The 27,536-nt window shown below is 48.4% G+C and overlaps 1 protein-coding gene across 14 annotated transcripts in view; it reads left to right on the top strand.

Moving 5' to 3' along the window:
- Positions 1-27,536, top strand: part of LOC147106116 (voltage-dependent calcium channel subunit alpha-2/delta-4-like) — an 888,222-nt gene that overhangs the window by 663,671 nt on the left and 197,015 nt on the right. For 11 of the 14 annotated variants that reach the window (XR_015081361.1, XM_086008903.1, XM_086008902.1 and 8 more), the window contains 3 exons: positions 19,226-19,240; positions 20,406-20,450; positions 20,563-20,625. Coding sequence is in view for 11 of the 14 variants with exons in the window: in XM_086008903.1 (XP_085865029.1) it covers positions 19,226-19,240; positions 20,406-20,450; positions 20,563-20,625 (123 nt within the window). In the remaining 3 variants the exon portion in view is untranslated. Of the gene's footprint in view, positions 1-19,225; positions 19,241-19,476; positions 19,560-20,405; positions 20,451-20,562; positions 20,626-27,536 lie in introns of all 14 variants that reach the window. The other 3 variants (XR_015081362.1, XR_015081363.1, XM_086008909.1) reach the window with 1 other exon arrangement.

Genomic DNA, 27,536 nt, shown 5'->3' with positions numbered 1-27,536 from the left:
AAAGAAGGTGATATATGCTTAGAGGCGCAGGGCAGGGCTAGAATACTCAATGAGTACTTTGTATCGGTGTTTACTAAAGAGGTGGGTGCTGACAAAATATCGGTAGAAGTGGAAAAGGTAGAAGCAATGGAAGGGGTGGAAATTGATAGGCAGGATGCACTAGAAAGGCTGGGTATGTTTCGAGTGGACAAGTTGCCTGGTCCAGATGGCTTGCATCCCAGGTTGCTAAGGGAATTGGGGAAGCAGATAGCGGACGCGCTTGCCATAATTTTCCAATCTTCCCTAGATGAGGGAGGTGCTTAAGGATTGGAAAGTGGAAAATGTGACACCATTGTTCAAGAAAGGGTGTAAGGACAATCCTAGTAACTATAGGCCAGTCGATTTAACATCAGTGGTGGGTAAAGTTTTAGAAACAATAATCAAGGAAAAAATTAACGGGCACTGGGAGAGGTTTAAGCTAATTAAAAGAGAGCCAGCATGGATTTGTAAAAGGCAGATCGTGTTTGACTAAACTAATTGAATTGAAGTAACAGGGGGGATTGGTGAAAGGAATGCAATGGATGTTGCCTACATGGATTTTAGGAAGGTGTTTGACAAAGTACCACATAGAAGGCTGGTTAACAAAATTGCTCATGGAATAGGTGGGTCAGTGGCAGCTTGGATAAGGAATTGGCTTAAGGATAGAAAATAGCGAGTTGTGGTTAATGGCTGTTTTTCAGACTGGAGGATGGTAGACAGTGGAGTTCCCCAAGGGTCAGTGCTGGGGCCACTGCTTTTTGTGATATATATAAATAACCTGGATATTGGAATGCGGAGTAGAATTTCTAAATTTGCCGATGACACCCAACTTGGGTGTGTGGCAAACTGTGAGAATAATACCAATCGACTGCAGCAGGACATAGAAAGGCTAGCAGAATGGGCAGACAAGTGGCAGATGGAATTTAATACAGAGAAGTGTGAGGTGATGCATTTTGGCAGAAGGAACAGGGAGAGACAATATACACTTAATGGCACAGTTTTAAAGAGTGTGTAGGGACAGAGGGACTTGGGAGTTAATTTGCATAGGTCCCTGAAGGTGGCAGGACATATTGAGAGAGTGGTTAGCAAAGCATATGGGACCTTGGGTTTCATAAATAGAGGTATTGAGTACAAAAGTAGAGAAGTTATGCTGAACCTTTACAAAGCACTGGTTAGGCCACAACTGGAGTATTGCGTCCAGTTCTGGTCACCACACTTTAGGAAGGATGTGAAGGCCCTTGAGGGGGTGTAGAGGAGATTTACCAGAATGGTTCCGTGGCTGGAGGATCTTAGCTACAAGGACAGGTTGGAGAAGCTGGATTTGTTTTCATTAGAGCAAAGGTGGTTGAGGGGTGATTTGATAGAGGTGTACAAGATTATGACGGGTTTGGATAGGCTAGACAGGGAAAGGCTGTTTCCACTAGATGATGGTACAAGGACTAGAGCACACAGATTTAAGGTTTTGGCCAAGAGATACAGGGGGAAGTGAGGATCTGGAACTCGCTGCTGATGGAAGTGGTGGAAGCAGAGACACTCAATGTTTTCAAGGGGAGACTGGATAGGCACTTGAGGGAAATAAACTTGCAGGGCTACGGGGATAGAGCCAGGGAATGGGACTGACTGGATCGCTCCACAGAGAGCCAGCATGGACTTGATGGGCCGTCATGACTCTATGGGTTCGATTTTGCCAGGCCCAAGAAGGCGGGATTGGAGGTGTGTGAGTTGGTAAAATCGCAAAAAATGGCGGGCAGGCCCGATCCCGCCTCCATCCCACCTCCAAGTAATTTTCCCAAATGCGTGTTTTCTGACCCCGTTTCCATCTCGCCTCTTGGATAGGTCCTTAAGGCTCTTAACAACCAGTTAAGTGCCTGTATAATCCCATTTTGAGAGGCCTTTCTGATTTTCCCACTTTTCCCACATCCTGCACATCTCCTCTGGAACATGCCAGTGAATCCTGGTGGTCTCACACGTGGACTGCTTACTAACAGCTGCAGCTCCACCATTAAAAAGGAGTTTTCAGCAATCTTCATTTGCAGGTGGCAGAACTTTGTTGTCTCAGGTCTGGGGTATCTTTTAGCAGGCATACTCAGTGTTGTGGAAGTTTGGAGCCTGACACCCATCTCCAGTGTGACCTCCTGGGAAACCCCTCTCGCCACCTTGACTGAGCGCTTCCTCAACTGAGGCATATACCAGAAGCATGGGAACCATTTATTTCCTTTCCTCCTGGACATCAGATTCGGACGAAGACCAGCCGTGGCAGCAGCAGAACCCTGAACAACAGCACCACCAACAGCAGCAGCAACAACAGGAGCGCCAAACTGCTGCTCATCCACCTGAAGCTGCACAGGCCAGAAGGTGCCAGCGCGCGACTGCATTGCTGCCCGGGATGCAAGGGGCGCACTCATCTTGGCCAGATTTGCTTAGCCTGCACAATCACACAATTTTGCCTCACACCTTCTTAACAGACCATCAACAATCAAGAACCTGCGGATTCCTATCACTCTGACCACCATACTGACAATTGCAAGTCACCTTACGCCCTCAATGTGGAAGTCCCATTAGCAAAATGACACACGCCACAACTGCAACAGTTTGCCATCAGAATTTTTTATGACAATAAGCAACTGATGGCTTTTCAAAATTAAACACAACATTACACCTAAGTGACTACGGTAGCCAGCCTTACCATGGAGGTAGCCTTCCTTTCCAAGGAGGTTGCCATCCTTTCCATGGTGATGCGTTCATGCACCAATGCTTACACAAAGGCTCTGTTCATGTTAGCGATGGACTCCTCCATTCGCTCCACACTCGAAGCGACCCTGGAGTCAAAACCTGCCAGAGACTCCTGCACCTGTTCCTGGAGTTCCAGCACCTTCTGGATGGACCCGGAAGCACAGGGTCGACATGCAGCGGAGCCGAGCTGGGAGCGAGGACTCTCCACTGCTGTCCCTGTCTCCACCATCTGCTGATGCTCACTTGTGAGCTGTGATACACCAGGTTGACAACTCTACTCTATGTCCCGAAGGTCCCACTGAGGTGTGAGTGTCTGCGCTGGTGCAGGGTGCGCTTAATTCTGCTGACGGAGCGCCCTCAGAGGTTGCAGCTTCCTCTGAGGAGTCTGGAAGCTCAGGCTCTTCCTCCTAAACAATGGGTATGGGGGCTCTCGATGGTCCTGTGGGGGAGTAAAGGAAAGAGTTAGAGATGTGAGGTAAAAGTTACATGCACATTGAATTGTGCAGATGATCCTAAGTCAATCTGTTAGAGCATCAGAATCATTCTCAGTCACTCATGCAATGTCAATGAGAGGGATGCCAAACTATTCTGTCACCAGCTTGCTGTGATGCGCCCGCCTGTCCGTCCCCCACTTGGGAATCCTCCTCGATCCCGGCAATTTCCAGGGCCGCCTCCTCCGAGGTGGTGAGCTGGGCTACTGAGGGTGGCCCTCCTCCTGTCCTCGCTCTTTCCCTCTTATTGTGGGCTCTCTTTTCCTGCAATGAGGGACACAAGTGGAGTTTGAGTGAGAATGAAGGAGTGAGTGTAGAGATTCCATAGCATAGATGCTTAGAAGGAGACAAAGGGCCCTCCCTGTGTGTTGTAAGTTGTTGTCATTGCGTCACAGTGATAGGGAGTGTGAGGGCTGCATGTTCGAATAGTTAAGTGAATGTGACCATAGAGAGAGAGGGAATGGGTAAGGGTGCAGGGATGTCAGTGTCAAGTGGGATGTGGAGGAAGAGGTTGGCAAAGCAGAGTGCTGGTGAGGAGAGGCGATGGGGATGAGATTGAGGGTGTTGAGAAAGTCATACTCACTTTTCCTGTGCGGAGAAGGTCCTGCACTGCAACCAGGTTCTGCCGCACATAGAGATGGCATTGACCTCTTGGGCCACTTGCAGCCACACAGCTTTAGTCTGTTGTGGTGGCTTTTTTCTCCTTGAGGAAGGGAAGTGCACCTCCTTATTAGACCTTGCTCCCTGCACCAGAGCTTGGAGGGAGGGCTCATCAAACCGAGGTGCACACTTTTGCTTGCTGGTGGACATGGTCGGTAAATGAAATCTTTCATACAATGTCCAAAGCGTTTCCAGTCTCCAGAAGAAGCAAGGCTGCTTGCAGGTCTTAAATCCAGCAGCACTGATGACGTCATCGGAGGCGACTTTCAGGATGGAAAGACTAATTGGGCCACACGCTGGAAATCAAGTGCTCAATTAGGGGAAAATCGCACTTTTTTTCCACTTCATATCGGAGTCGGGGTCCTGACACGAAAACCACCTGACATGCCCAGCACGACCCCAATGGCAAAATCGAGCCCTATAACTCTATGGGCTCAAGGGACTGAATGGCCTACTCCTGATCCCATGTTCCATGAAATTCCTTGTTCACCATGCTTAACACATTAGCATGAAATTCTTTGCTCTGCTACTTTATGATGCATTAACTGTTTATCTTAAACAGGTTAAATAAGGAAGGAATTTCATATGCATGTGTTTAATGTTCCGGTAGGTAAAGGGGATGAGGGAATGGAGTTCCGACAATGTACACAGGACTCCTTTCTAACCCAATATTTAAGAAGCCCAACAAGGGAGAATTTGCTATTGGATCTAGTAATGGGGAATGAACCAGACCAGATAAAAGAAGTAAAAGTAGGGGAACATCTAGGCAATAGTGACCATCATATAATACGCTTTAAGATAATAATTGAGAAGGACATAAGTATGACAAAGACCAGGGTAATAGATTGGAGAAAAGCCGATTTTGCAGGGCTGAGAATAGAACTTGGGAAAATAAAATGGACAACAATATTGACAAACAATGATGTAGAACAGCAGTGGGAAATATTTAAAACAGTGTTCAACATAGTCTCGGAAAAATATATTCCACTAAAAAACAAAAACAAGCTAAACACTAATGAGATACCATGGATGATTAAAGACATTACGGAAAAATTGAGGGTAAGGAAAGAGACACAGGCCTAGAAATTCATTGACGCCACTTTTGGGGCGCTAAAGTGGGGCGTCCGCTAAAGTTTGTGGCCGCCGCCAAATCGAGGCCACTTCTCCGATATTCATTAGCTTCGCCCTACTAGTTCGGGCGAGCGCTAAAACTGCTGCTGGACGCCTCTCTTTGGGCGCTAAGCCGGAGGTGGTGATCGATAGCGCCGAGGCCGGGCGCAGCGCAGGTGCGGCCATCTCGTGACTGACAGCAGACACCCTGGCGCCGGCCAGCTCTTAAGGGGGAAGGGTCGACTGTGTCTGCTGCCACGCCCTGGATAGTGGAGCCCTCCAGCTAGGCCTGAACACTGCTGCTGGACCCAAATAGCGCCTGAAGACATGGAGAAGGCCCGTGAACGTGCGCAGTGCTTCTCAGAGCGTGATCTGAGTGTGCTGCTTGCTGCTGTGGAGAAGAGGCGCCATGTTTTGTACCCGGACAATGGCAAGAAGGCGACGGTCCGCGTCTACAGGAGAGCCTGGAGGCATGTCGCCAGCAAGCTGTCAGCCAACAGCAACGTCCCCAGGACCGGTGCCCAATGCCGCAAAAAGTTAAATGACCTCACACGCATTGTCAGGGTGAGTACCCTTTCCAATGACCTCCTCATCCTTGCATGTGCACCTCACATTATGGGCAAAGGGACCTGAAAGCTCTAATGGCCAGCCTTCATCCAGCAGCTATGGCACAGGCATGAGCATCAATTGCACATTCTGCACTGAACACACTGGCCAGGCTATTCCACCATGGGAGGCAGTGCACACCAGATCATGGCGACACACTGGCCAGGCTATTCCACCATGGGAGGCAGTGCACACCAGATCATGGCGACACACTGGCCAGGCTATTCCACCATGGGAGTCAGTGCACACCAGATCATGGCGACACACTGGCCAGGCTATTCCACCATGGGAGGCAGTGCACACAAGATCACGGCGACACACTGTACTTAGAGGCCGTCCTTTCTCTTGCAGGCCAAGCTGGCGAATAATCGCAAGAGCCGGACTGCGACCGGGGGAGGACGACCCCATATCCAGCCACTCACCGACCTGCAACATCGCGTGGAGCGCCTCATGGGTGGCCGGGTGATTGGGCCCGTTGCATGTGGAGATGCCGACCCTGTTCTGGGCAGCAATGGTAAGGACATCACCTTTTGCACCTCTCTCGTCCCACTTGCGCATCAGATCTACATCCTTTGCCACTGTCCGACCAATGCGCTGAATGCCACCACTCATGCATCCCGCACTGACGCCCTCGCCTCACTCTAAAGCTACTCTTGTGCCTTCCTGCTTTCAGATGGTCAAGAGGAGGTCCCTCAACTTGCCAGTGACAGACCCTCCGAGGAGGAGCAGGAGGAGGAGCAAGAGGAGGAAGGCGGCCCATCAGGGGAACCCTCAGCCGCGGCCACCCAGGCCAATGTAGGGGACACGTCTTCCCTGGAGGGCAGCGTGGCGGAAGTGTCGAAGGGGAGGGGAGCTCCTGGGACCTGCGTGCTGCAGAAAGGCGGGTGGGGGGTGGAAGCTCGGCGGCCTTCTCCCCAGAGGGGGGGTGCATCGGAGGGGAGTCCAATTGCTGGGCCCAGCGGCCTCCAGCAACGCAGGAAGGGTCGGCCAGCTCGGCGGCCTTCTCCCCAGAGGGAGAGTCCGGCCTCCAGTCAGGAGATGCTCTTCGCCGAGGAGATGGAACGCCTCGAAGACTTGTCCGCGGACTCGGAGTGACGGCACACGGAGCTCATGGCGGCAGTGGCACGGTTGCCTGAGTCCATCGATTCCCTCTCTCGGAGTGTGGCCGAGTTCGGGCCCTTAGAGGCCACCAGTCGGGCGGAATACCGGGCAGATCTGTCAGCGACTGGCCAGGTGATTAGTGGTGCCGTCCAGTCACTGGCTGCTCTGCTGCGGTCAGTGAACAGGTCAACACGGGCACTCACTGCTGCCACACTCGCTGTGTCAGCCAGGCATCGCCAGGGCACCCGACGCGCTGCAGCAGCACAGCGGTCTGTCCCTCGGCAGATTGGTGCGCATGCTGCAGTGCTGGCCCGGGCGAGTGCCAGTGTCTCAGGCGACCAGCGAGCGCCTGCCATCCGCCAGCTTGCCGCCATTCCTCCAGCCGCCACTGCCACTCCCCCAGTGGAGCTGCCAGGAGCTGCTGCAGCGACTGATGCTGGCCAGCCACAGCTGCAGCAATCAACAGCCGCCCGCTCGACTGCCAGACCTCAACTAGGCCGACCCCCAAGGGCATCTGCCGTCACGACATGTGCCCCTCAGGAGCCCGCCCCCAGCCTTGCAGCAGCCAATGGCCTTACTTTGAGGTGGAGCAACAGGACGGGCAGGGGCCACCCAAAGATGGCCAAGGCATCGCCCTAGCGGGCCAAATAGTCGAATGTGTGGCCATTTGTGTTTGTTTCTTGAGGCCGAGAATTGGATGTTTGTTTTTTGAAGGCCGATGATGTGATGTTTGTTTTTGACGTAGGCCGCGAATGACGGCCATTTTAGTTGCCCTCTTTTGTTAATCCTCTCCAGGTTGTGGGAGCGAGCAATGTGTTTGAGTGTTTTTTGGGGGTTTCGTCTGTTTTTGGTTTTCATGTGGGCAGGGCCCAGAGTTTGTACAATAAAGCATTTTATTTATTCACATTGTCCATGGTTGATCTTTGAAGTGTTTGTTGCCTTAACCGGCTGAGGGCTTGCAGAGCGGCTGCAATCATGTTCTATCATTGGCACAAGCCATTCCCTGACAGGGGGCCTAGAAGTGACGTTCAATAAGCCGCCGACGGGCGGCCCTTGGACCTTGTGCGTCCCTCCTGGGCTGGTACTCCTCGTCCTCGTCGTCCTCATGCTCCTCCTGCTCCTCCTCCTGAGGTGGTGGTCCAACGTGAGGTGGCAGTGCCTGAGTCCTGCGGATAGCCAGGTTGTGCAGCATGCAGCAAACGACGACGAATTGGGAGACTCGATCCTGCGAATACTGGAGGGCTCCCCCGGAGCGATCGAGACAGCGGAACCGTTGCTTGAGCACGCCGATTGTTTGTTCTATGAGGTTCCTCATCGCTTGATGGCTCTCGTTGTATGCCTCTTCAGCAGGGGTCGTGGGCGCGCGGAGCGGGATCATGAGCCAGGTACGCAAAGGATAGCCTTTGTCCCCGATAAGCCATCCTCTTGGGGGAGGCTGTGCCTGGAACATGTCAGCCACAGTTGTCTGTCGCAGGATAAAGGCATCGTGGCTGCTGCCTGGAAAGCGGGCATTGACAGCTAGGATGCGCTGCCTGTGGTCACACACCAGCTGTACATTGAGGGAATGGTAGCCCTTCCGGTTGCGGTACTCCTCGGCATGCTCAAGAGGTGCCCGCAAAGCCACATGCGTGCAGTCAATGGCGCCCTGCACCATGGGGAAGCCCGCTATTCTTGCAAACCCCACTGCACGCTGCTGCTGCTTGTCCAGGGTCATGGGGAAGGAGATGAATTGATGTCTCCTTCTGAAAAGGGCTTCGGTCACCTGGCGGATGCAGCAATGCACGGCGAACTGGGAGATGTTAGCGATGTCCCCAGTAGCGGATTGGAAGGAGCCGGAGGCATAGAAGCTGAGAGCCACCGTCACCTTCACTGCCACCGACAGAGACGTCCTGCGCATCAGCTGTGGCTGCAGATCTCTCTGAAGCAGCCGGCAGATGTCTGCAACCACCTCCCTTCGGAATCGCAGCCTCCTAACACACATCGCGGCAGACATGGTCAGATAGGAGGTCTGCTGGCGGTATACCCTGCGTGGGTAAGGCCTCAGTTGGCGACGCCTGTTGCCCCCTCTGCGTCTAGCCAGGGCTGCCACTCTCTCACAGCGTCTGTAAGCCCTTCTGGCATAAGGCTGAAATTCTGCGTTGCCACCCAATGCAGCCCCCATTATATGCTGGCAAACACTGAGCTCTGAATGAAGGCAAAGATAATTGGTAAGCTCTGGCCTGAGCCAAAAATACCTGTCCAAGTGTTGGTCCAAACCAGTAAACTCTCCTCCTTGGTCTCTGTCCAAAAAATCGTTGCTCAAGAGTGAATGCTGCAAAATGGCTGGCCTTTATACTGCTGGGTAAGTGCCCTTTAATTTGCGCTCCCCGCGGCCCGGCTGGCCTGTGTACCGTTCCACTTCACAGTCGCTCGGGCCGCCCGGCGCACAATGGGCCGGCGCGAGTGAAGTTCCGGTTTGGGGCGCACAAAGGGCGTTGCACTATTAAATGACGTCATGATCTGCGCGCGCAGCAGGGCACGCGCTAAGACTTTGCGCCAGCGCTAAATGTGTCCTGAAGTTGGGGAGAGGCGCAGATCGCGCTGCGCCCGGGCGATAAGCGCCTAGCGCTCGAGATCTACTCCCCCTAAGGCGCTAACGGCTGGCGCGCCCAACTGAATTTCTAGGCCAAACACTTAGTACATGGACAGCAGGGGAGAGCATGACAAGAGAGAATACGGAGAGATTAGGAGAGAAGTCAAAAAAACAATTAGAAAGGCAAAAAGGAACTATGAACTTAAATTATCAAAGAACATAAAACAAAATAATGGTGCAGAAATTCCAATCCCTACGGGTGTGTACGCGCTGTGTACATACCCGTAGGGACATCAGAAATGCCGGTTTCAGGCATGCACTATGCATGCGCTGGAAACCGGCATTTCCGATCTGTCAAGAAAGCTCTTGACAGATCCTCCAGCTGCTCGGGAGCAGGGCCCCTGCGGGTGGAGAGTTCCATTTTTTGGAGACCCTCCGCCCGCAGAAAACACTTACAATTCTTGCGCCTGGCAAAATCAGGCGTAAGGCCTGCTTTTACCAGGATAATAGTTGAAAAAAGTTTTAAAAAAATTTCCACTGATTTATCATTTAAAAATACTTTAAAGAAAGGTAAGTTTATTTTTAGCCCCATTAAAAACTTTAATTATTTTTTTGAAAAACTAACATTTTTGTTTAAATACTTCGGCCTAGAAATTCAGTTGGGCGCGCCAGCCGTTAGCGCCTTAGGAGGAGTAGATCTCGAGCGCTAGGCGCTTAGCGCCCGGGCGCAGCGTGATCTGCGCCTCGCCCCAACTTCAGTACACATTTAGCGCCGGCGCAAAGTCTTAGCGCGCGCCCTGCTGCGCGCGCAGATCATGACGTCATTTCGTCGTGCAACGCCCTTTGTGCACCCCGAACCGGAACTTCACTCGCGCCGGCCCATTGTGCGCCGGGCGGCCCTAACGACTGTGAAGTGGAACGGTACACAGCCGAGGCGGGCCGCGGGGAGCGCTAATTAAAGGGCCCTCCTGTACTAGAAATGGTACGGCTGGCTGGCTGGCTGGCTAGCTGGCTGGGAGGAGGAGGAGGAGGAGGAGGACGACGACGACGACGAGCCGGGAACACATAACAAACTGATGGAGAGAAACCCTCCCCAAAACCACAAATACACCAGTGTTGGCCTTTCAAAAAAACAAATCCACCCTCCCCCTTTAAGAGCTCACCGGAGCCAGAGTGTCTGCCGTCAATCAGCAGCTCGCCACACCTGCCCTGCGCCTAACTTCCGGTTTAGCGCCCCGGCCCGCCGGCTTAGCGCCTAAAGAGAGGCGTGCAGCGCCAGTTTTAGCGCTCGAGCAAACTCTTAGGGCAAAGCTAATGAATATCAGAGAAGTGGCCTCGATTTGGCGGCGGGCGCAAACTTTAGCGGCCGCCCGACTTTACTGCCCCAAAAGTGGCTACAATGAATTTCTAGGCCTTCATTTATTGTCATTTAAAGTCATTTTAAAATGTGATTTTTTTTAAAAAAATTATTTAAAGTTTTATAGTACTATGTTTTGGGGGTGATTTCTATTCATATATTTGAGAGGTCTTCCTGTCAAATGTATGAAGGGAGATTCACTTCTCTGATTGGCCCATGGCCCACATGATCCCAGGGATGCTGCGAACCGCCTGCGCCTCTGGGATACATGGGCCCTGCACACCGGCAGTTTGGGGAGGCCCAGCAGCGGAACTCTGCGCCTCCCGGGAGCCCTCTGGTCTTGGCGCAGATTTTTCCAGATTGCAGCCCTCCGCCCGCGGGAGGCCTGCGATCGGAATTTCTGGGCCAATAAATTATTTTACAGGCTCATAAATAAAAAAAGGAAAGTCAGGATGGGAATAGGGCCTCCAAGGGATGGGCAGGATAATATCACAGACAGCGATAGAGGGATGGCAGAAATATTAAATAATTACTTTGCTTCAGGATTTACCAGGGAAACAGAACAGGTGGACATGTCTTCAAATGATGAGATTAGAAATATGATAACTGCATTTAAAATAAAAAGAGGAGAAATATTAAATAAACTAATCAAACTCAAAGGCCGCAATTTTGCTGACCTCGGCGGTCCGTGGCGGACATCGTCAGTGGCAGGTTCCGACCCCTGCTGCTGGCTCCATCCTGGCCTCTGAAATGAGTTTCCCGTTGATTGGGCTTGTTAAGCCCACCCAGCGCGTTTGCCAGCCAATTAGAGGAAGCAGAACTGGTGACGTCATTTGATGACGCGTCATCAGCCGATTTCCTTAAAGGGACCATGGCCAACTTTATTTTGGCATTTGTGCTGTCAGTGTTCTGCAGCATATGGAGGGAGTCACAGTACGCAGGGAGGACCTCATCCCTTCTGATGGGCGGAAGAGACCTCCCTAGGAAATCAACACAGCCTGGTTGCACATTGAGAGGAGGGCACAAGCAGGGATGTGGTCAGGAGGACCTGGGTGCAGTGCCGCAAATGTTTCAATGATCTCAGTAGATCGCAAAAAGTTAGTACAAAGCCACACTCAACCTCATCCTGCTGTGCATCTCATCACATTCCCATAACTCTGCCTTCCTTACTCTACTCCTGCACATCCATACTCACACCAACTTACCTTGCACCTGCACCCATCCCTCTCTATCTACATTATCACATCCCCACCTCACTAGCCACCCCTCACACTCACCCTCATCCTAGTGCAATCATACCAACTAACAACACACAAGGGTAGGCACTTAGGTGTTTCATGCAATGTTCATGTAAAGTTTCTGTTAATATGGTGTCAAACATTGTCAACTGAACAGCTGATTCAATGGCCACTGAACTTCCGCCTCAGCTTGACAGACGTGGTCCACGACCAGCGTGGACCCCGTGGGTGAGTTGTCAAATGCAGAAGGTGAGCTGAAATTCATTTTTAAGTGGCTCTAAATAAGCTAGTAATTACCTGAATTGGGTCCCCACCTTTGAACCCACCGCTGCATGTCAGGTCTGCTCAGAGCTGACAGACCCGACATCGAGGAAAGGCGCGTGGTGGTGGATCCACAGCGGGGAAAAAAAAACACTTTCCCACCTGACCTGCCACTGATTGCGCCTGCTGACCCCCTGGAAAAACCAACCCAAAGAGTGGCAGGAAAAATAATGGAATCCCTACTAAAGGAGAAAATAGAAGTACATCTAGAAACCAAAAATATAATAATGATGAATAGTCAGCATGGATTTCAAAAGGGAAACTCTTGCTTGACCAACCTTATTGAATTTTTTGAAGAGGTAACAGAGTAGACAAGGGTAATGCAGTAGATGTAATTTATCTAGAATTTCAAAAGGCCTTTGATAAAGTACTCCATAATAGACTAATGAATAAGGTCAGAGAATGCGGAGTCAGGGGATAAGTAACAGAATGGATAGCTAGCTGGCATCAAGACATAAAGCAGAGAGTATGGGTAAAGGGTAGCTATTCAGAGTGGCAGAAGGTGGGAAGTATATTAACGATTTAGACTTTGGAATCAAAAACACAATTTTTAAATTTGTAGATGACACCAAATTAGAGTGGATAGTCAATACTGAGGAGGACTGCAACAAATTACAGGACATTAATAAACTTTAAAAATGGTCATAAGAACATAAGAACATAAGAAATAGGAGCAGGAGTAGGCCAATCGGCCCCTCGAGCCTGCGCCGCCATTCAATAAGATCATGGCTGATCTGATCCTAACTGCCAATCCACTATCACAGAACCATCTCCTGAATCTAACAGAATTAGACACACGAAATAGGAGCAGGATCAGGCTACATGGCCCCTGGGCCCGCTCCGTTACCCACAGGGCCATGGCCGATCCGAACCTAGACTCATGTCCAAATTCCTGCCCGCTCCCCATAACCCTTAATTCCCTTTACTTCTAGGAGACTGTCTATTTCTGTTTTAAATTTATGTAATGATGTGGCTTCTACAGCTTTTTGGGGCAGCATATTCCATGGACCTACCACCCTCTGAGTGAAGTAGTTCCTCCTCATCTCAGTTTTGAAAGAGCAGCCCCTTATTCTAAGACTATGCCCCCTAGTTCTAGTTTCACCCATCATCGGGAACATCTTCCCCGCATCCACCCGATCCAACCCCTTCACAATCTTATATGTTTCAATAAGATCGCCTCTCATTCTTCTGAACTCCAATGAGTAGAGTCCCAATCTACTCAACCTCTCCTCATAAGTCCATCCCCTCATCCCCGGGATTAACCGAGTGAACCTTCTTTGTACTGACTCGAGAGCAAGTATGTCTTTTCTTAAGTATGGACACCAAAACTGTACGCAGTATTCCAGGTGCGGTCTCACCAATACCTTGTACAACTGAAGCAATACCTCCCTATTTTTATAGTCTATCCCCCTAGCAATGAAAGCCAACATTCCATTGGCTTTCTTAATCACTTGCTGCACCTGCATACTAACCTTTTGAGTTTCGTGCACCAGGACCCCCAGATCCCTTTGTACTTCAGTACTTTCCAGTTTCTTGCCATTAAGATAATAACTTGCTCTACGATTTTTCCTGCTAAAGTGCATAACCTCACACTTTCCAGTATTGTATTCCATCTGCCAAATCTCTGCCCACTTACTTAGCCTGTCTATGTCCCCTTGCAGGTTTTTTATGTCCTCCTCACTCACTACTTTCCCTCCCATCTTAGTATCATCTGCAAACTTTGATATGTTACACTCGGTCCCCTCCTCCAAATCGTTAATATAGATTGTAAAGAGTTGGGGACCCAGCACTGACCCCTGCGGAACACTACTAGCTACTGATTGCCAGTCTGAGAATGAACCATTTATCCCAACTCTCTGCCTTCTGTTAGATAGCCAATCCTCTATCCATGCCAGAATATTACCCCCAATCCCGTGATTTTTTATCTTAAGCAATAATCTTTTGTGTGGCACCTTGTCAAATGCCTTTTGGAAGTCTAAATACACTACGTCCACTGGTTCCCCTTTATCCACCCTATATGTTACTTCCTCAAAGAACTCCAGCAAATTTGTCAAACATGACTTCCCCTTCATAAAACCATGCTGACTTTGTCCTATTAAATTATGATTATCCAAATGTCCTGTTACTGTCTCCTTAATAATGGACTCCAAAATTTTACCTACCACAGATGTTAGGCTAACCGGTCTATAGTTTCCAGCCTTCTGTCTACTGCCCTTTTTAAATAAGGGTGTTACATTAGCAGTTTTCCAGTCTGCCGGGACCTTTGCCGAGTCCAGGGAGTTTTGGAAAATTATTACCAATGCATCCACAATCCCTACCGCCACTTCCCTCAAGACCCTAGGATGTAAGCCATCAGGTCCAGGTGATTTATCCGCCTTGAGTCCCATTATTTTACCGAGTACCACTTCCTTAGTGATTTTGATTGTGTTTAGCTCCTCCCCCCCTATAGCCCCCTGTTTGTCCAGTGTTGGGATATTCTTCGTGTCCTCTACTGTAAAGACTGATACAAAATATTCATTCAGTGTTTTTGCCATCTCCATATTTCCCACCATTAATTTCCCGGTCTCATCCTCTAAGGGACCAACATTTACTTTAGCCACCCTTTTTCTTTTTATATAACTGTAAAAACTCTTACTATCTGTTTTTATATTTTTTGCTAATTTACTTTCATAATCTATCTTCCCTTTCTTAATCAATCTTTTTGTTATTTTTTGCTGTCTTTTAAAGTTTTCCCAATCCTCTATCCTCCCATTAGATTTGGCTACCTTATATGCCCTTGTTTTTAGTTGAATACTATCCTTAATTTCTTTACTTAGCCATGGATGGCTGTCTTTTCTTTTACACCCTTTTCTTCTCAGTGGAATATATATTTTTTGGAAGTTGTAAAATAACTCCTTAAATGTACACCACTGATCATGTATCGTCTTACCCTTTAATCTATTTTCCCAATCCACTCTACTCAATTCCGCTCTCATACCTTCATAGTCTCCTTTATTCAAGCTTAGCACGCTTGTTTGAGATCCAACCTTCTCACCCTCTAATTGAATATGGAATTCAACCATGGTATGGTCACTCATTCCAAGGGGATCCTTTACTAGGACATTTTTAATTAATCCTGTCTCATTACACAGGACCAGATCTAAGGTTGTTTGCCCCCTGGTCGGTTCAGTTACATACTGCTCAAGAAACCCATCCCTAATACACTCAATGAACTCATCCTCAAGGCAGCCCTGCCCAATTTGATTTGTCCAATTAATATGATAGTTAAAATCCCCCATAATTATAGATGTTGGCATATAATTGGCAAATTAAATTCAACACAGATAAATGTGAGGTATTACATTTTGGTAAGAAAAATAAGGAGGTCGCATTTTACTTGGAAATTACAAATCTAAGTGGGGTAGAAGAGAAAGGGATCTGGGGTACAAAATACACAAATCACTGAAAGTAACGACACAGGTTAACAAGGCCATAAAAAAGGCAAACCAAGCACTAGGGTTTATTTTTAGAGGGATTGAATTGAAAAGTAGAGAAGTTATGCTAAACTTGTATCGGACCTAGGTTAGACCGCACTTGGAGTACTGCATACAATTCTGGTCACCATATTATAAAAAGGATATAGAGGCACTGGAGAGGGTGCAAAAAAGATTTACAAGGTTGATACCAGAAATGTGAGGGTATACCTATCAGGAAAGGATGAACAGGCTGGGTCTCTTTCCTCTTGAAAAGAGGAGGCTGAGGGATAACCTAATAGAGGTCTTTAAAATTATGAAAGGTTTTCTCAGAGTAGATGCAGAGAGAGTGTTACCACTTGTGGGGAAGAGCAAAACTAGAGGCCATCAATATAAGATAGTCACCAAGAAATCAAATAGGGAATTCAGAAGGAACTTCTTTACCCAGAGAGTGGTGAGAATGTGGAGCTTGCTATCACAGGGCGTGGTTGAAGCAAATAGTACAGATGCATTTAAGGGGAGGCTAGACAAGCATATGAGGGAAAAGGAAATAGAGGGTTATGCTGAGAGTTAGATGAGGAAAGATGGGAGGAAACTCGAGTGGAGCATAAATGCCAGAATGGACTGGTTGGGCCGAATGGCCTGTTTCTCTGCTGTATACCCTATGTAATCTTAGATAATTCATTCGCTCATATCTCAAGGCATACTTTCGAGGTCTGAATCCCTGAAACTGTTCAAAAACCCCTTAAATAATCCCTATTAAATTTCTGTTTTGTAATACTATCTTCTATTAAATATAAGGCTACCTTTAAAGGAAAAAAACCTATTATGTTAAAGAAAAGAACGGTAATAGAGTCCTCATTAAGGCATGTGGTACATTAGCTTTTGAAACCAAATTGTTTCCATGGGAACGGGTGCTGGTAATTTAATATCGCTTTGTGCATGAGGCTGATCCTGTCATCTGCAGTAATGACTACACCGCTGCAGAGTGGGAGTTTCTCTCCTCAAGCCAAAAGCAAACATTATGACTGAAATATGCATGAGGTCAACATCCTACTTTGGCCAAATTTATTCCTGCAGATACCTCAGTTTTTTAATTGCGGAACAAAGAGACCAGCAAAGTCCAATTTTGCACCCTTGTCTCCAGATCTCATAAAATTAAGGAAAAAATGGGAGTTGCAAAAATAACATTCTTCTTCTCAGAAGTTGATGTCTCAGTGACTCATGCTGGGGTATAGTTCAGCCATTCTGGTACCTCGTCCAAATGGCTATTGTTCATATTAGTGAGCGTAGACACTCACACATAAAAATACTGACCTAGAAATTTGGGCGGGCCCGTTCTTGGGTGCACAGGATGGTGTGGTCCAAGGCACCCCCGATATTGGGCCTCAGGGCTCATTATAATGAAGTTGGCGAGATGCAACAGCCTGCCAGTGAAGAGGACTACAAGATTGGGCTGCTGATAGCGTCACAGTGGCCATCAGGTAAGTGGGTCCGAGGGTAACTGTAAGTGTGCATGGGAAGATATGTTGGGGCTTGTGGGTATTTTATGTTGGTATATATCAATGTTTGTTGAGGAATGTTATATGTTGGTGTATATTGTAGCTGATGGACTAATGAGAGGGAGGAGCTGACAGAAATTAGTATCTCTAGGGATATGGTGCTGGGTAAGTTGAGGGGACTGAAGGCCGACAAATCCCCGGGGCCTGATAAACTACATCCTAGGGTACTTAAGGAGGTGGCCCTGGAGATAGCAGATGCTCTAAGGATCATCTTCCGGAACTCCATTGACTCGGGAACAGTACCCGTGGATTGGAGGGTAGCTAATGTTACCCCAATATTTAAAAAGGGGGGTAGAGAGAAAGCAGGGAATTATAGACCAGTAAGCCTTACATCGGTTGTGGGCAGAATGCTAGAGTCCATTATTAAGGATAAAATAGCGGAGCACTTGACAAATGGGGAAAGGATCGGACAGAGTCAACATGGATTTACAAAGGGTAAATCGTGTTTGACTAATCTGCTGGAATTTTTTGAGGAAGTAACTGGTAAAATAGATGGGGGAGAGCCAGTGGATGTGGTGTACCTTGACTTCCAGAAAGCCTTCGATAAGGTTCCACACAAAAGATTATCATGCAAAATTAAGGCTCATGGGATTGGGGGCAAAGTATTAACGTGGATAGAGAACTGGCTGGCGGATAGAAAACAGAGAGTTGGAATAAACGGCTCGTTTTCGGAGTGGCAGGCAGTGACCAGCGGGGTGCCGCAAGGATCTGTCCTGGGAACCCAGCTGTTCACAATATATATAAATGATCTGGATCAGGGAATTGGATGCAATATTTCCAAATTCGCTGACGACACTAAACTAGGAGGAGGGGTGGGCTCTGATGAGGATGTCAGGAGGCTACAGTGCGATTTGGACAGGTTGGGGGAATGGGCGGATACGTGGCAGATGCACTATAATGTGGATAAATGCGAGGTTATCCACTTTGGGGGTAAAAACAGGAGGGTAGATTATTATCTAAACGGCAATAGATTGGGAGATGGGGAAGTGCAGAGGGACCTGGGTGTTCTTGTGCACCAGTCACTGAAGGAGAGCATGCAGGTGCAACAGGCGATTAAGAAGGCAAATGGTATGTTGGCCTTCATATCAAGGGGGTTCGAGTATAGGAATAGGGATACCTTACTACAGCTGTACAAGGTGCTGGTGAGACCGCATCTGGAGTATTGTGTACAGTTTTGGTCGCCCCATCTGCGGAAGGATGTTCTTGCCATGGAAAGAGTGCAACGGCGATTCACCAGGCTGACACCTGGAATGGCGGGAATGACCTACGAAGAGAGATTAAATAGTTTGGGCTTGTACTCACTGGAGTTTAGAAGATTGAGAGGGGATCTCATCGAAACATATAAAATTATGGCAGGCCTGGACAGGCTGAATTCAGAGAGAATGTTTCCAATGGCCGGGGAGCACAGAACCAGGGGCCACAGTCTAAAAATAGCGGGCAAATCATTTAAAACAGAGATGAGGAAGAATTTCTTCACTCAAAGAGTGGTGAGCCTGTGGAATTCCCTGCCACAGAGGGCTGCGAAGGCTAATTCAATAAATATTTTCAAGAGAGAATTGGATATATTTCTGAAGGCTAAGGGGATTAAGGGTTACGGAGAAAAGGCGGGGACGGGGTACTGAACTGGTAAGATCAGCTATGATCTCAGACGAAGATCAGCCATGATCTCATTGAATGGCGGAGCAGGCTCGAAGGGCCGAATGGCCTACTCCTGTTCCTATCTCTATGTTTCTCTATGTTTAATGTATGTTGTAGGATAAAGTGTGATAAGGTGTGCTGGGGTATCTTGGTTTGTATTTGATGTACAGTGTATACATATGTTTATTGGTGTACAATGAGGTATATTGGTGTATATTTGTGTATGTTCAGGTATGTTGGTGTAATAGAATATGTTAATTTATACTGAAGTATATTGGTGTATTTGCCCTGATGTCTACAAACTGACTTTAGCTTGTTTTCTTCTTCTTGCATGCTGCTGTTCGCCTTGCATTTTTCCCTTCGCAGCTCAATGATACTGACGTAAGTAGACAGTTTTAGTGGAACAAGTACACATCAGGAGAAACAGAGCTACAACCAGAGACAGCTATTACTGCACATCTATCCTGTATTGCTGATTAATATCAAGGATGTTAGAGCAAGAGAAAATTGCATCAGAGAGAGCTTGAAAAGAACCAAGGAGAGGGTGCAGGGCTTTTCCTTCATTATTGCCATTTTTAAAAAGTATATGTAATTTCAAATTTGTCTCGACTTGCCAGAATTACATCTCTTACTGCCCAATCACCAAACAACTTTACAACCCAGACTGTTTCACCATCCTAGCTGTAGCAGAGGATTTGAGGTGAGAAAGAAATTAGCTAATTTTAAATTTAAATAAAAAATTAGCTCAACAAATGCCTTTTTTATTTGCTTTAATTCTACTTTATTTAATTTTGTTAACTAGAATTTAAAAAAACAGAACAGTACTTGGACTGTGTATCTCAGCATTCCCTTTTCCAGTAATATTTTTCCACAACTTTATAAATTGTGATTTTTTTAAAAACTAACAATATACATAAATGGAGTGCTACACTAAATGTATGATGGGAGATTGCTAATTCTAAAATGACAGTGCAGGAAATGTTATGGAGAAAGTGGAATAACATCATAAATTATTTAACTGCTATAGTTAAAAAGAATGCTTTAGCACAAAGGGGTAAAATTTGGCATAAGACCGTTTTCAAGCGCACAATCACGTGGACGCAACTAAACCACCAAATTGGTCCCCCTGATTAATTTAAATAGAATAAGTTAGCTTCTAGCATTACTTGTGTTGTTCATTGGTAGCTCGCTTAATGGGACGGCGTCAATGCCATGCATGGCTAACACCATTTAAAGACAGCCAGCACCTCTTAAAGGGGAGGTGCACTTTTGCTGCGGGTAAGTCGCTGAAGATTTGTGAAAAAGGCAGGCAGAGAAGAATTTTGTTTATCTGTTTGGAGAGGAAAAAAGTCATGCCTCATTTTTGTTACAATGATTCCATCAGCAAGTAGTCCAATCATATCATCTTGATGTGATTTACACCATGTTTATAAACATAAGGGGAAAAAGTTTGCTAAACGTGTTTCATGAAAAGAGTGCCTCTTTAATAGAAATTAGATCCTATGCTTCTGCCTATCTTAGATTTTCACTTCTCCTCATTTTCCAGTGCAGTGAAATTGAAGGACAGTGTCCCATCAGCTGTGGAGATGATGTGAGTATCCATCTATCCATCTGTTGAGCTGGAAAAAAACCTCTTTGAATGAATTTTAGAGAAATCACCGGAAGCATCAGAAATAAGCTAAAGCTTTTAATCTATCATTCAGGCGTTCAACTGTTTCTTACTGGATAACAATGGATTCATTCTGATCTCCAAGAAAGAGGAAGAGGTAAGCGTTCTGTTTACATAAAAGAGTGAGTATGTGGGTTGAACATGGTGAGGGGGTCACAGTGTGGTAAGATTGAAGAGGTGGATGTATGATGAGGATGGACATGCTGGAGACGGCTGAGGTGATATTCTGGGTGTAGGAAATAGATAGGGAAGGATTTTGCTGATGAGATAGCCATCCCTTCAACCAATTATTTCAGGGAATTAAAGGCTTGTAGCTTTACGTACCAGCCACCGCAACATGGGTTTAAGATCTCCAATAGAAGTGATTCCACAATATAAACATAACGGGGTTGATTTTAACTCAGCCATCAGGCGGGTTTTTGAGGCGTGTGGGGGGTTAAAATCGCAAAAACTGGGGGTCGGGACCGCCCCCCCACCCCCCGCCTGGTCCCCGACCCCGAGCCATTTTAACCCAGGCGTGTCTGATGGTCCCGAATCAGTCCCACCTCCAGCAGGCGGGACAGGTCTTTAGGGCCCTTAATCAGCACTAATTGGCCTTTATAATGCCATTTTAACAGGTCCTTGCAATTTTAACCCTTTTCCCACGTAAAACACGCATGGTGGGAATCACGCCTGTGAAACCTGGCGTGAGCACTACTGGCTTGCTGACTATCAGCTGCGGGTCCACCATTAAAGAGGAGATTTCATCAGTCATCATTTGCAGGTGGCAGGACATTGTTGGTTCAGACCTGGGGCAACTTTTACCAGGCTTAACCACACCTGTGGAAGGTTGGAGCCTCACACACATCTCCAGTGTGAACTCCTGCGAAATCCCTCTCGTCACCCTCACTCAGCGCTTCTTCAACTGAGGCATCTACCAGAAGCATGGGAGGCCTTTTTTCCTTCCCTTCTTGGCATTAGAGGAGCTCCAGCACCAGGCGTGGCAGCAGCAGAACCAGGAACAACAGCAGCACCAGCAACAGCAGCAGCAGCAGGAGCGACAGGCTCCTACTCACCCACCGGAGGCAGCACAGGCCAGAAGGGGCCAGCGCCTGGAAGCCCGTCGGCGCAGGAGATACCCCCCAAACAGGGCCTACAGACACAGGGTCAGCTACCTCAACATGACTGAGCAGCAGTGCCAAAGGCGGCTCCGACTTTCGCGACAGGTAGTGACTGACATCTGCGCAATGCTACAGCAAGACCTGCTGCCCAGAGGACCAGGTGGACACTCCTTACCAGTGGCTATCAAAGTCACCACCGCACTCAACTTTTTTGCCTCAGGCTCATTCCAGGGATCATCAGCAGACATCAGCGGCATTTCCCAGGCGGCCGCACACAATTGCATCATGCAGGTAACCGATGGCCTCTTTGCCCTCGCGCACAATCACATCCATTTCACCAAGGATCGCGCAAGTGTGACGGCGCGAGCGGTTGGATTAGCTAATCTGGCAGACTTTCCAAGGGTGCAGGGCATCATTGACTGCGCACATGTGGCCCTTAGGGCACCCCATCACAATCCAGGTATTTTTGTCAACCGCAAGGGCTTCCACTTCATTAACGTTCAGCTGGTGTGTGCCCACAAGAAGGAGATTTTGCATGTTTGTGCCAAGTACCCTGGCAGCTGCCATGACTCCTTCATACTGCGCCTGTCTAGTGTGCCTCCGATATTCAGGCCGCCAGACGAACTTCACGGATGGCTACTTGGAGACAAGGGCTATCCCCTGAGGACTTGGCTAATGACACCGTTGAGGAGGCCAGCCAACGAAGCTGAGGAGCGCTTCAACTCCAGCCACATTTCCACCAGATCCATTATCGAGCAAACCATCGGCTTGCTGAAGATGCGCTTCAGATGCCTGGATAGATCAGGTGGAGCCCTACAGTACTCAGCAGCCAGGGTCTCCAGAATCGTGGTGGTTTGCTGTGCACTTCACAACATGGCACAGCGTCGTGGCTTGCAGATTCCTGACAACCAAGTGGCTCCTCACATACCCTCCTCAGGCGATGATGATGATGAGGAGGAGGAGGAGGGCGAAAACGAGCATCCTGCAGAGGACCATCAACCAGCGGCAGCATTACACGAGAACATTGCTGCCCGGGATGCAAGGAACGCACTCATCCTGGCCAGATTTGCTTAGCATAGTACATTAAACACTTTAGCCTTGCTGCTTCTTACCTGAGCATCGACAATGGCCAAACCCTGTGGATTCCTAGCTATTTGACCAGCATCCTGACAACTGCAAGTAATCCTAAGCCCGCAATGTGAAAGCCCCATTCGCAAAATGACACACGCCAGAACTGCAGCAGTTGCCATCAGAATTTTTATGGAAAACAACCAACTGATGGGATTTTTACAAAATACACAACATTTCACCCAAGTGACTACCCTTGTGACTATTTGTGCTTTATTTTCCTCTTACGCGTGCTCCTACGCACTGGTTCCCCTGTGGCTTCAGCAGATGTGGAGGCCCCTTGCTCACTTTCCTGCTGCTCCTGTCTCGACACCTTTGGCGGGCGTCCTCTGGGGTAGCGAGCCTGTGAGGGCTCGTCAGCAGTCTGCTGCTCCTGCGGCTGTGCAGGAGTTGAGACATCTATCTCACTTGGGTGTGGACTCCGGCGGGGCTCTGACCGAGGGCTCTGCAGTGGCATGGAAGTGTGAGCACTTGGAGAGGAGCCCCCACTTCCTTGAGGTCTGCCACCAACCTCCCTCTCATGGGTCAGGTCCCCCTCAGTGCCTGCAAGTGGCTTGAGAGCACCTTGCTGCACATCAGGGGGGCCATGGGGACCCGTATCTGCAATGGCAGTCCTACTCAGAAGGACTTCCATGAAGGTCTGGTTTCTCTGTTCAATAGATGCCCATCGCTCCTCAAGAGATGTCATTCTATTCTGAATACTCACCATGTTTTCCATACCCTGGCGACTAACCTCCTCCATGGCCGTAGCCCTCCTCTCCTCTACTGTAGCCCTCCTCTCCTCTACCGTAGCCATCCTCTCCTCTATGGTAGCCAGCCTTATCATGGAGGCAGCAATCATTTCCACATAGGTAGCCATCCTTTCCGTGTTGATGCGTTCATGCGCCACTGACTCCACAAAGGGTCTGCTCATGTTCGCTATGGACTCCTCCATTCGCTCCACACTCGCAGCGACCCTGGAGACAAAACCTGCCAGAGACTCCTGCATCTGTGCATGGAGTTCCATCACCTCTGATCTTATGGATGGACCCAGAGGCAGAGGGTCGACATGCAGCTGAGCTGAGCTGGCAGAGTCCTGCGCCCTCCGACGAGGACTCTCCACTGCTGTCCCTTTCTCCACAATCTGCTGATGCTCACTTGTGAGCTGTGATACACCAGGTGACACCACTACTCTATGTCCCAAAGGTACCCCGGAGGTGTGAGTGTCTGCGCTGGTGCTGGGTGCGCTTATTTCTGCTGACTCTGCGCCCTCAGGTTGCAGATTCCTCTGAGGAGCCTGGATTCTCAGGCTCTTCTTCCTGCACAGTGGGGACGGGGGCTCCCGATGGTCCTGTGGGGGAGTAATGGAAAGAGTTAGAGATGTGATGCCAAGGTTACATGCACATTGCATTTTGCAGATGATCATAACTCCATACGATGTAGCTTCAGAATCATTATCAGCGACTCATGCAATGTCAAGGAGAGAGATGGAAAACTATTCTGTCACCAGCTTGCGGGGATGCACCTGTCTGTCCTTCCCCAACTTCCACATCTGCATCAGCCCCAACTATCTCCAGGACAGCTTCCTCCCAGGGGGTCAGGTGGGCTATTGAGGGTGGCCCTCCTCCTGTCCTGGCTCGCTCTCTTTTGTTGTGAGTTCTCATCACCAGACCAGCCGCTTACATTGCTGCTCAGGATGCCAGGGATGCCGTAATATCGAGAAGGTTCACCTAGTGTGAAACATAAGAAATGAAATCCTGTGGTCTGCTCCTACCACCAGGACCACCAACCTTCCCCCACCCCTTGGACTAAACAGTCCTTCTACCACTCATCCACCAATTGTACATTCACTCAATGGGTCCCGTCATGCATTGACATTCATCATGAAACAAGTGAAAGGCCGAACTGACACTCAGGATGCAATAAATGGCAAGAAGTGGAAGTGGTGCTAATCAATAAGTTTTATGCACCATTATAAAAAAGGAAAACCTAACAACATAACACTTTGTCAAACACCCATGTGCATACCCTTGGTGAATTACAATTTCTTAACCTTACAGTTCCTACCGCTTCTACGTGGTAAATCCTGTGTGGCTTCAGCAGAGAGAGAGGCAGGCTGCCTAGATCACTGCTGCGATGCTTTGGCCTACGCCTTCTGGGTTTTGGAGCCCCTGAGGGCCCTGCCAAAGACTGCTCCACCTACACCTGTGCAGGGGCAGACTGGGCCATCAGGAGACAAGGCAGCATTTTGGGTACTGCTGAGGGGACGGGTCGGGGGGCAATGAATGAGAAGTGGGAGCGCTTTGAGTGAAGTTCCCACTTCCATGTCCCCTTTCACCATCATCCCTCTCCTGGGCCAGCGCCACATCACTCCTACTACTCTGCTGCAGACCAGATTGGTGGAGCTCAGTGACACGTTGTAAGACCACGGATAAGGTATCTGTCATTCTGTTTAAGGCAGCAGGCATCACCTGCGCAGTCATGGTCATGGCCTGCATGGACTCATTTGAGAGCCGTGCTTGAAGCTCCATGGAGGTGGCCACTCTCTCCATGGCAAACATTCTCTCAATTCCCTGCGCCACCAATACATGGGAATGGTAGCATAGTGGTTATGTTCCAATTTCTCCAATTAAATATTGGTAAGACCAAAGCCATTGTTTTTGGTCCACGGCACAAACTCTGTTCCCTAGCCACTGACTCCATCCCTCTCCCTAACATCTGTCTGAGGCTGATTGACACTGTTCGCAACCTTGGTGTCATATTTGACCCTGAAATGAGCTTCCGACAACATATCCGTGACATAATTAAGATCGCCTACTTCCACCTCCGTAACATCGTCCGTCTCCGCCCTTGCCTCAGCTCATCCATTGCTGAAACCCTCATCCATGCCTTTGTTACTTCTAGACTTGACTATTTCAATGCACTCCTGGCTGGCCTCCCACGTTCTAACCTATATAAACTTGAGGTCATCCAAAACTCGGCTGCCCGTGTCCTAACTCGCACCAAGTCCCGCTCACCCATCACCCCTGTGCTCGCTGATCTACATTGGCTCCCGATTAAGTAATGCCTCGCTTTCAAGATTCTCATCCTTGTTTTCAAATCCCTCCATGGCCTCGCCCCTCCCTATCTCTGTAATCTCCTCCAGCCCCACAACCCCCCGAGATGTCTGTGCTCCTCTAATTCTGCCGTCTTGAGCATCCCTGATTATAAACGCTCAACTATTGGTGGCTGTGCCTTCTGTTGCCTAGGCCCTAAGCTCTGGAATTCCCTGCCTAAACCTTTCCGCCTCTCTACCTCTCTTTCCTCCTTTAAGACGCTCCTTAAAACCTACCTCTTTGACCAAGCTTTTGGTCACCTGCCCTAATTCCTCCTTATGTGGCTTGGTGTCAAATTTTTTGTCTTATAATACTCCTGTGAAGCGCCTTGGAATGTTTTACTATGTTAAAGGTGCTATATAAATACAAGTGTTTGTTGTTGTTATGTTACTGGACCAGTAATCCAGAGGCCTGGACTAATAATCCGGAGACGTGAGTTCACATCCCACCACGGCAGCTGTGGAATTTAAATTCAGTTAATTAAATAAATCAGAAATAAAAAGCTAATATCATGAAACTACCAGATTGTCATAAAAACCCATCTGGTTCACTAATGTCCTTTAAGGAAGAAAATCTGCTGTCCTTACCTGGTCTGGTCTATGTGTCACTCCAGACCCACAGCAATGTCGTTGACTCTTAGCTGCCCCCTGAAATGGCCTAGCAAGCCATTCAGTTGTAACAAACCACTACAAGATACAATAATAAAAATAAAACCGGACGGACCACCCAGCATCGACCACAGCACTGGCTTCGGACATGACAACAGCACACCCAGACCAGTCGACCCTGCAAAGTCCTCCTCGCTAACACCTGGGGACTTGTGCCAAATTTTGAGAGCTGTTCCACAGATTAGTTGAGCAACAGTCTGACATAGTCATACTAACAAAGTCATACCTTTCAGCCAATGTCCCAAACTCCTCCATCACCATCCCTGGGTATGTCCTGTCCCACCAAAAGGACAGGCCCACCAGAGGTGGCAGTACAGTGGTATACAGTTGGAAGAGAGTGGCCCTGGGAGGCCTCAACATTGATTCCAGACCCTATGAAGTCTCATGGCATCAGGACAAGCATGGGCAAGGAAACCTCCTGCTGATTACGACCTGCCACCCTCCCTCAGTTGATGAATCACTGCTCCTCCATGTTGAACACCACTTGGAAGGGCAGGATTGGGTTTTAAATATTCCTGGATATAAGGTGTTCAGGAAAGATAGGGAAGGAAAGAGAGGAGGTGAGGTGGCAGTATTGGTTAAGGAGAACGTTACAGTGCTGGAGAGAGAGGATGTCCTGGAGGGGCCGCGGTCAGAATCTATTTGGTTAGAGTTAAGAAATAATAGAGTTGCCATTACACCAATAGGTGTATTCTATAGGCCACCAACTAGTGGGAAAGATATAGAGGAGCAAATTTGCAGGGAAATTAGAGAAAGGTGCAAGAACTATAGAGTAGTAATAATGGGGGACTTCAATTATCCTAATATAGACTGGGATAGTAATAGTGTAAAGGGCAGAGATGTGGAAGAATTTCTGAAGTGTGTTCAGGAGAACTTTCTTGATCAGTACGTTTCTGGCCCAATGAGGAAGGAGGCAATGCTGGATCTGGTTCTGGGGAATGAGGTGGGGCAAGTGCAGCAAGTGTCAGTAGAGGAACATTTACGGAACAGTGATCATAGTATCATAAGGTTTAGATTAGCTATGGAAAAGGGCAGGGA

This window comes from Somniosus microcephalus, chromosome 16 (genome assembly GCF_052327205.1).
Source record: "Somniosus microcephalus isolate GS21.2 chromosome 16, FLI_Smic_1.0, whole genome shotgun sequence".
Lineage (NCBI taxonomy): Eukaryota > Metazoa > Chordata > Chondrichthyes > Squaliformes > Somniosidae > Somniosus > Somniosus microcephalus.
Note: the sequence above shows the minus strand (reverse complement) of the source record. Positions and strands in the feature narration are given on the sequence as shown.